Source organism: Pagrus major, chromosome 2, assembly GCF_040436345.1.
Source record: "Pagrus major chromosome 2, Pma_NU_1.0".
Taxonomy (NCBI): domain Eukaryota; kingdom Metazoa; phylum Chordata; class Actinopteri; order Spariformes; family Sparidae; genus Pagrus; species Pagrus major.
In genome coordinates this window covers 17161129-17170870 of record NC_133216.1, presented here as the reverse complement: position 1 = coordinate 17170870, position 9742 = coordinate 17161129, and the positions used below count along the sequence as shown (strand labels likewise).

At 40.8% G+C, this 9742-nt stretch overlaps 1 protein-coding gene across 1 annotated transcript; it reads right to left on the bottom strand.

The window, feature by feature from the left end:
- Window positions 1-1929: 1929 nt before the first annotated feature.
- septin4b (septin 4b) lies at window positions 1930-8838 on the bottom strand. Its single transcript, XM_073489735.1, has 10 exons — window positions 8759-8838; window positions 8573-8659; window positions 8360-8483; window positions 8100-8234; window positions 7218-7335; window positions 6980-7081; window positions 6254-6350; window positions 5997-6159; window positions 5186-5285; window positions 1930-3389 (listed from the first exon to the last, which is right to left on the bottom strand). Exons 1-10 carry the CDS (start codon window positions 8766-8768, stop codon window positions 3321-3323), a joined length of 1005 nt encoding a protein of 334 aa, XP_073345836.1. The 5' UTR covers window positions 8769-8838; the 3' UTR covers window positions 1930-3320.
- Between the last annotated feature and the right edge of the window lie 904 nt (window positions 8839-9742).

The following is a 9742-nucleotide window of genomic DNA, read 5'->3' as shown; positions in this document are numbered from 1 at the left end:
AATACAGTTAAAGCGGGTGTAAAAAAGAGATGGAGGATTTGGATACACTGGAGGGGTACCCAAGTATTCATTTGTAAGGTGCTTTGTAAACAGTCTGGGGGCATAGTAGCTGAAGGTAATTAATAATAATAAATAAAAGAAATGCACTACTTTGGCAGAAAAAGGAAGATATACTGTTATTTGCCTCAATGCTTGATGATTTAGTTGTTAAATTTAGTCATAGGTTTACAAAATCAAAAAAAAAAAAACAACAAAAAATGAGTAGTAAAGTAAAGTAACTTACTTACTGTTAATCTTGTGTTCATGTAGCTAGCTTCATTTGCCGCCCTCCATAGTGTCAACATGGCGTCGGCTAACCGACTTCAACAGGTCTTCAGGCTGCTGTTAGCTTCAACAAAGGCTCATTAATTCACAGATGAACTCAAATCTAAGTATGTGGTGGCTAGTGACACAATACAGATTTGTTTTGGGAAAAACAGGTTTAAATAAACATTTAAACGGCCAAACAAGCTAGTTGACTAGCTGTTAGCTGTTAACTGCAGCGACACCAGAGGGGCGGGGCCACACGTCAGAGACAGCAGCACTCCAGTCAGAACTCCATTTACAAAACTCTTAATTTTACTGTACACTGTGTAGCATATGACACTGTTTGGATTAGTTGATTAAAGTGTGTTATTAGTTAAACCAGTTTATTAAAATCAAGCCACAACATAAAGCAAAGCCCAGTGTGTGATGGAGACATGAAATTATATTCATATTTTATTACAATATTAGAATTTGTACACATTGTCCTCCCCGTCCACATTTCATTTATAAATTTATTACATAAATATACTCCAAAAAGTAGAATAACAAAAGACAAGTTTAATATAAAAAAAAAAAAAAAAAAATTCAAAACAAAAGTAATACCTGACTCTGGGACAGAAGCTCAAGGAATGTAATTTTTTCTTTTTCTTTTTACATAACAAAGGTCACACAACATGGCAGAGTCATTTAATTTCTGAAAAAAGGGGCTCGTACTTGGAACATAGACATGATTAACAAGAGAATCAAGTTCATTCAATAATTTTGATCATTACTCCTGGCTTTGATACGTTTTTCAAACAATATTCCTCATTTCAGTACAAAATTATATTCACACAAGAGGAAAATCCAAAATTTGGGACAGTTAAGCTCGTCATTATTGGCTTTGGTTACAAGAAACATTAAGGTTAGCACACATCCAACTTAAGAGTTCCCTTGAAATGAGGATATAATCATAACCAACCAAAATAAAGAAAAAAATCCACCTCTTCTCAATCCTTTTTCCCCCCCAATGATGAAGTAGCTACATATTTCCATTGCCCATAAATAACCTCATGATCACTTAATTGATCTGCAATCTGAGTAACCTTCACAACAACACATGCAAAAATAAATACACTGCATGGCCTTTGATGCGACCCTTCCCTTAGACACTTGCCTCATGCAAATTAAGGGTCTTGTCTTATCAAAGTCCTAATCACCTCTAACAACTAACAGGTGTCATCAGCTCTCACATGTGAACTGGTGATGGTCATGATCAGCCCTCGAGATGAACCGACTCGGTTTTGGGGAATTCTCCAAATAATAACAGAGTCCTCTGTCATGTAAAAGTTTGGATTATTTTGAGTTGATATGGCCGTAAGCATTGCAGTGAGTTAAGACTGGCCAACACTGAGCAGAGCCACTAACATCCATGCTGTCAGGCAGCAGAGGTGGCAATTACAGTATGATAAACATGCAGACACTGATAAAAAAAATAAATGAATTTAAACATTCCACACATAACTACTATAGGGAGAGTTCACTTCCAAATCAAAAATACTTAGTTTTTGCTCTTAGCTGTAGTGTTGTTTATCTGTCTAGATTGTTTTGGTATCAGTTGCCGAGTTTTGGAGATATCGGCCGTAGAGATGTCTGCCTTCTCTCGAATATAAGGACTAGATGGCACAAAAAAAAAAAAAATCTGACAAATTCAAAAGCTATGTCTCTTTCCAGAAATTATGACCAAGTTACTCATCATAATCCACAGAACTTGTTTCATGTAGGAACTATTTTCTTTGCATGTCACCATGCAGCGCCATTCCCGAGTTGGAAAGTCATTCTTCCGACTTCGGTGTGTTCGTGTGCGTCATGTTGGAATGTGGGAGCAACGCCAAAAAGTTGTTTTGCATCTTATTGCTCAGAACGTTTAAACACCACCGTTGACAGCTGTTTCTAGTGATCGAGAGGCTTGCTAACTAAGCTAATTAAGCTAGCCAACATTACAGCCCAGCTGCAGAGGACACAATTAATATTTACATCCTGCGCTGTCACGACCCTCTTCTCCATGAGTGGTTCGGCTGAAAGAAATTAGTTCCTGCATGAAACTGCTCACAACAAGGTCTGTAGATTACGTTGAGTAACTGGGTCATGATCTAAGGAAAGAGACGTTGCTGGTGCTTTGAGCACCACAAGCCAAGTGCCAGGTAGCTCCATTAAAGAAGGCGGGTACCTCAACGACTGATATCTGCAAAACTCGGCAACTCATGCCAAAACAATCTGGATGGATGAATAGCACTACAGGTAAGAGGAAAAAGATGTACTGTTTATTTTGGGGGGAACTGTCCCTTTAAACTGGATGAACCTCAGCTGGAGGGAAAATGAAAGATAAAACAACACACACAAAGTCAAGCAGTGTAGAAGGGTAAATAAAACCAGGAACACGTAAAAGATCAAAAACAGTAGAGCAAATGTTTATGAGTGTAATATAGAAAATTAAATTATTACAGTATATATGCATGTTGACCTATAGAGATAGTAAAAATGAACACTTGCACCAGAAAAGTGTGCTTAAAAATAATCGGAGCAGGTCAGCGCACGTAAACCTCATGTCAGACCTCATGTAAAAAACAAAATAAAATAAAACAACCTTGTGATCATGTGGCTAAATAAAAAAAAATTCACTCTCCTTAACATTTATGTCGACTAAACAAACCCTGGAGAGGATTTCTTCAAACAAACAAACAACAAACCTGTTTGTAATCATTTTCATGTTCTGACAGGACAGAGAACAGTAGAGATGAGGGTCGAGTGTTTTGCAGCAGTGGTGTCATAATGTCAGAGAGGATAAAGGGAGTCGTCGAGCCGCAAATGTCAGAACATCTTACCACCTCCTCGCAGGTCCCTGATCCATGTGTGACGTGCTGTTGATGAGGCTGAGTGGGATGTCAGTGTTCTAGAGAGGAGTAAAGGTTTCCTGGGTTTTCTTTTTTTTTTTTTTAAATCCCAGTTTAAGAGAGTGTGACCATTGTCCTGCGTTAATAGGCGTCTTTCTGAGTGTGCATTTGATCCTGGATCCTCTGCAGCATCTCCTGCATCCGCCGCAACTGTGAGGAGAGACGGGAACAGTGTTAGTTAGAAGCACGGTGCAGCTGATTATTTACACATGACTGCACAGACAACAAATCAATAACACTCGGGAGATCAGTCTGTGCTGTCGTGATCACGTGACCTGTGACGAGCGACTGCGGCGGGACCACTGGCTCCTCCGCCTGCCTCTTATCCTTCACTACAGAGTATTTACTTCTACAAAAGGAGCCTCCCAGGGTACAAAAATATACTTGTAACAGTTTGCTGGTTAACCAGTTAATCATATTCTGTGTTTGTTTTTAGTTTTTGGGAGATCAAAATGCTGTTTTTTCTTGTCAAAAATGTTGTTTTGCTTTAGATTTACATTTGTTGGAAGCCATTAATACTGAATAACATTGTGCTGCCTTTGCTGTGACACCACGCATGTGTTGAAGTATTACACCCATTTAAAAACATCGTCCTTTTCAACTTTCTCAACATACAGTGAGGTAGTGTAGTGTACGAGTCAGTTTAAGATTATTTTCATTATTTATTAATCTGACAATTATTTTTCAGGAATCAAGACCACAATTTCCTACAGTCCAAAGTGACATCATCAGACATCTTGTTTTGTCGGACGCCCAAAATCTTGATTTTAACATAATATAAGACAAGAAAAAACAACAAATTCTCACATTTGAGAAGCTGGAAACAAGTTCTGGCTTTTTTCTTTTCTGAAACAATTACTCAGTTATTAAAATAGTTGCTGATAAATTTTCCGTCGACTAGCCTATCGATTTTATCGACTAATCGTTGCAGCTTTACTGTCATATTTAACCATTTTTTAATGTTAAAAACAAAATAAAAACAACTGAGGAGAAATGATCTCTTTATTTGGTAAAATTAAATAGATTTAGTGGGGGAGGAGGAAGGAACGTCAAGCAAAACGGCTGTAATAATTCACCATGAACAGATGTATCATCGACTGTGTTTCTACCTGCTCACTTCCTTTACCTTTACTGGGAAGTCATCAGTGACTGGGCTCATGTGAAGAGTCTAAATATTAGGAATATCTTTTCATATAATGGTATTTCGTCTAAGAATATTTCTTCTTCTTCTTCTGACAAAGACACAGTTTATGTCATATTTCACTCAAACTGTATTTAGCCCTCTGGGGGTACGGAAACTGTCACTGTTGTATTCTAACAATATTACTAAAGTCCCTCGTCACAGTTGATGGAAGAGTTGAACCTCACATCGAACACTTAGAGTTAAAAGCAGTGCTGCCTCTTTCCAAAGTGGGATTATGAAGCTTTTCTCAGCACTGGGTTTGATCTGGGGTTGTGAACAACTGGACAAAAGCTGTGGGTCTAACACTTCAGCTGGCTCCTGCTCTCAGAGTAAAGGTCTCATTTTATGACGACACCACGATTATGAAACAACATTACAACAGTGTTGTTACCTGGATGTAACTCTTGCCCTATGAGTAGGTACAAAATAGAAGTAGTCATGCTTTAAGTGCTTTTTATCTCACAAGCTCTTTTCCAAAGGACTTGCAAGAACAGGGGAGTCGGGGATTTAATGCATAATCACACAAATTCATGTTTTGTGAGGCTACTCATTGTCAGTCTCAGAAAACATGACCCGAGTGTGCTTCAGAAAGAAAACTTCTGTGAGCTAACGACACTCAGAGGGCTTCATCGACCAACGTAACATAGCGCTGCTCTGCGTGGGGCTGAGCGTCTGAGTGCTCATGGTGGTCAGAATTGTGTTCAGACTCGTGGTGGTGATCGTGCTGGTGGTGCGAGTCTTGTTCGTGGTCGGCGTGCCGTACCTCCTCGTCTTTCTCTCGGATGAGCTTTTCTGTCTCGTTGTCGTTCACTGTGGGCGCCACGGGGATGGGGAAGTCTGTGCCGCTCTCCCTGGTTAGTTTACTGCAGAGTCAGAGGGAAGTTTAATGTTTAATATTGAAAGTTCATTTGTGGAAAAATATTTCAATAATTTTTCAGGCCAAAATGACAGGATGAGGCTACAGTGCTGGATGGACCTGGATCTGAGATAGCATTGTCTATTGGTTTGTGTTGAAAAATACATTCAAGGTAGCAGATAAACAAGGAGAGGCTCTTTATAAAAGTGCCCAGACATCATATGTCTTAGTGGAAACTACCAGGGCACGCACCTTGTCAGGTCCACTTCCCACAATCATCATCACAAGCTCAAAAACTGTGGTGTGCACAGCCTAACTAACACTAAGTCTTCCTCTGGTGCTGTGTAATTAGCTGCTCTACTCTGTGTGCCTCATGCTGTTGACAGACTTAATTAACACTTTGCAGCAAAAATACCAAATAGGAGAATCTGGAAATAGATGCACGCATCTGTGAGGATAAATATAAGAAAAATCTTTAGTTAAATCTTAAATACAATGAAGAAAACCTTAGTTCCAAAGATATAAATCTTTATATCTTAAAAGTGATGAAGTGACTAAGGAAAAAAACAGATTAAAATATATTTTTTTAACAGATTTCTCTTCAAAAACAGTCTGTAAACATCTGTATTTTCTCTATTTTTATCTCTTGATATTCAATATATATGTATATGTATATGTTCAATATATTTTTGTCTCTTGCTTCAGTGTTGCTTCATACTTGCGGTTGCGTTCCTTCACAACCATGCGGGTCATGCTCTGGATGCAGTGGGCTCTGTAGTTCTCGTAGTGAGTCTCTCGGGTCACGTCCTTCAGATCTTGCATATGTGTGCGAACGAGCATGTTCCTCAGCTTCACGAAATCACAATGTGCCGAGTTCTCCACTGCAAACCACAGTGTGACGATCAGTTTCAACAACATGTGTGTCAATGCAACACGTAAGATACTGCAAACGATGATTTGGACCAGGAGGCCTACCTTCTACGATGCCCCAGGGGTAGAGACGGCCTCGCACCCTCTTCCCTTTGGCCTCTACCACTGTGTTGCTGCCAATGACAGCGAAGGGAATGCTTTCCTTGTTGGGAGAACAGAAAGGATGGTAATATTAAAACAGTGTTTGGTGGGGGAGGGTGGAGATCAGTTGGTTGTTCAGGATGGAGCAGTGAGTGGTGCAGTGCAGATGTACTTTTTGTTGTCGCCTCCTTAGTGCCATCATATCTTTCATCCTCATTTGAGTCTATTCTCCATATTTTTGTTACTTGCATTTCTAATAATTACAATAACGTCCTTAACTTTTAACCATTCACATCCATTATTTAAATTCCTCCATCTTTTCTCTGCTACAGTTAACACAGTGCTCTTATCAGGGGTTACTCAAGGACACGGGCAAAGAGAGATATACTGGCACACTGACGGTGTGTTCACTGCCAGAGAACGGTTGACTCATCATACTGTGCAGTCAGTAGTGGACTGACTGCCAAGGTCTTCTGCTAAATGGCCTGTATGTTCCCTTTTAAAATAACTATTAACTGGACAATCTTCTGTGATGTGATCAGGACAACAGAAGAGATTTATGTGCCTAAAAATTCCTCATGATATATGAAAGTGCAGTTCTGACTGCAAAAGCCTGCTGACTCTGAAATGTAGAAAATAAATTATGAAGAAAGAGCAAAGAGGAAGACACCCAGCAGCTCTGGCTCTCACCTTCAGCTCCATGTCCTGCTGCTTGAAGTCCTCATCTTCGTCAGAGTCACAGTCGGGGAACTGGTATATCTTGATACCATACTGCTCGATCTCCTCCCGGATCTACAAAGAAATGGACGAAGGAGAAAATAGGAGGAGTGAAAACATGTATTGTGGCTTTAAGATCAGTAATATACAAGTGGAGATTTATTTATTCATCAAGAAACAAATAAATTAGTTCTGTGAATCTCAGCCTTGCCTTGAATTTCTTTTTCTTCACCTCACTGGGGGTGAGTGTGTCTGCTTTGGCCAAGATGGGGACGATGTTAACCTTCTCGTGTAGAGCCTTCATGAACTCCACATCCAAAGGTCGGAGGCTGGAGGAGAAACAAAGCATACTTATGCGTTACACCCGGAACATGTTATCATGAGGGAAATTCATTGTTCATTTGATTATTTAAAGATAAAGTTGATTAAAAAAAACATTGAATTGTTGAAAACACATTTCATTGTGTCCATATGAAAAGTTGGGATCAAGTAATTTATCTTTGTGATGATCAAGATGTACATTTAAAGACATTAATGTGATGTAAAATATAAGACACAACATTAAATCTCTGGGTTTGCTCTCCAAGTGACCTCTTGGTGTGGAGTAATGACTGACTCTCGCCAACAGAGGGAGCAGTTTCACTTTGACTGTAAAAATGCACTGCAGTATTACTCCAGGTTTATGGTGTGTGTGTTCTTTAATGAGCACGCTGATGTGGAAGAGTGCATGTGCACAAATGCGGTGAAAAGTACCACATCAGCACTCAGCAAAAACAATTGATTAGAGCGAATTCACCTGAAGGCAGCTGAGGACTGCTTTAACTCTCGGCAGGAGCCTCACTGCATTAACAATTTATGGGGCTGAATGCACTGCAAGGATAGATATTTACTATAAATCTCATTTACTGGAGGTGCAGGGAAAAATTATGTGTAAAAGAATGCAAGTTGCTGTGATGTATTGTGTAGTTTAGGGAAAGTAAAGCCAGCCACTGATCTGATTCATCGCTGTAGCAGAGAGGGGTTAATATTCACGATTATTAGGAGTTATAAAAGAGAGAGAGGAGGCTAACTGCTCCCTGCAGATTTGTCATACCCATGACCGAAGGGTGAGATGAAATAGAGGCAACAGTGTACGCGGTTGTCCTGGATGTTCTTGCGGTTGAGGCCACTCTCGTCCCTGAAGTACTGCTCGAACTGCTGGTCGATGTAGTCAGCCACTGACTTCCAGCTAGAACACAAACACAAGAGGACGTTCAGTCTCTGAGGCGACGTTCAGTCTCTTACTGCACATGACTTTCTAAACACCGCAGCTCTGCTTGAATTTTTTTTAATTAAAAGATGTTTGAGGCGTACCATTCAGTGTTGTTTACAGCGTCCCCAAACCCAGGGGTGTCCACGATGGTGAGCTTCAGTTTGACACCTTTCTCTTCTATATCCACTGTGTGTTTGGTGATTTCTACTGTTTGTGTGATTCGCTCTAGGGGGAGGAAACAAACAGAACACTGGTTTTAATATATTGTAGGCCAAATATTTATCAGACTAAACAAAAAGCTGTGGCTGCCTCACCTTCAGCGTTGAGCAGCTTCCTATCTTTGTAAAGATCTGTGAGAAAGAGACTGTTGACCAGGGTGGACTTTCCCAGGCCGGACTCCCCTTCAAACAAAAAGAAAATGAGCCAGGCCTAAGACTCTCTTCAAAGTAAAAAGATGGGCTTAAGATCGAAAGTCTTCTAATGTGTAAACGAGGATTTACCTGCCACCATGAGCGTGAAGTCAAATCCCTTCTTGACTGACTTGCGGTGCACCTGGTTTGGCAGCGTCGCAAAGCCCACATATTCCTTGTCCTGGTCCTAAAACATACACACAAAGATGAAAGAATACATCAGGCAAGCACACATTAGTATGAATATTATGACTGCATAAAAACCATCTTCAAACGCTGTTATCAACAAGTCCAAACAATTCAAAATAAGCGAACATTCCCACAAAGGGTGTGACACCTTAATGAAGTCAACAACACAACAAAACCAATGCTATCATCTCAGAACCGCAATCATTACCTGTTCAACCAGAAGTATATAAGCTGAACCACATAAAGCAACAAGTTTAGTCACATCCTGTGAACTGTATTCATTAGTCTGAACTGTTCAGCACATTACAAACACCATCGCCTTCAAAGCAGGACTAAACCACTCAGATCTCGTCTGTCCTCTCTGAGTTTCTTGCCTCGGCCTCCTTGTGTTACCTCATTATTGTAGTACGGGTCAAATCGACCCCAGGGACTCCTGGGCCTGGTGGGACTGAGGGGCGACGGCAAGTCAAACTCCACACTTCTGCTCTGCGGTAAACTGGGCTCTGAACCTGAATCCGACTGCGCCCTGCCTGCCACGGGGGGCCGCAAATACGACGGGGTTTGGGGGCGGTCTTCGCCCTCAGCTTCCCTGTCTGCATCATGATGGGGCTCATGCACATGATGGTGGTGGTGCTTGTGTTCATGGTGGCTGTGCCCTCCTTGGTGGTGAGGGTCTTGCATAATGTTCTCCACCTCTGAGTCGTCGGATTGGCTCGAATGCTAGAGAGACCCAATGGTGGAAGGGGATGGATGGGGCAAAATATAGAGGGCGGAGGCAAAGATAGGTTTAGGAAAGGTCAAGTGTTGATGTAGAAGGAAAGGGACAGAGACCCAGAAGGCAGAAAATGCACTTTTAGAGAGGGTTGTAATATTTTATGGTGACTG

Coding starts and splice junctions, on each gene's coding strand:
- septin4b (XM_073489735.1), bottom strand. Junction 8,484..8,572: donor GAAGCTGCTCAACGCTGAAG/GTGAGGCAGCCA, acceptor TCCTCCCCCTAG/AGCGAATCACACAAACAGTA. Junction 7,082..7,217: donor TGAAGAAAAAGAAATTCAAG/GCAAGGCTGAGA, acceptor ATTTCTTTGTAG/ATCCGGGAGGAGATCGAGCA.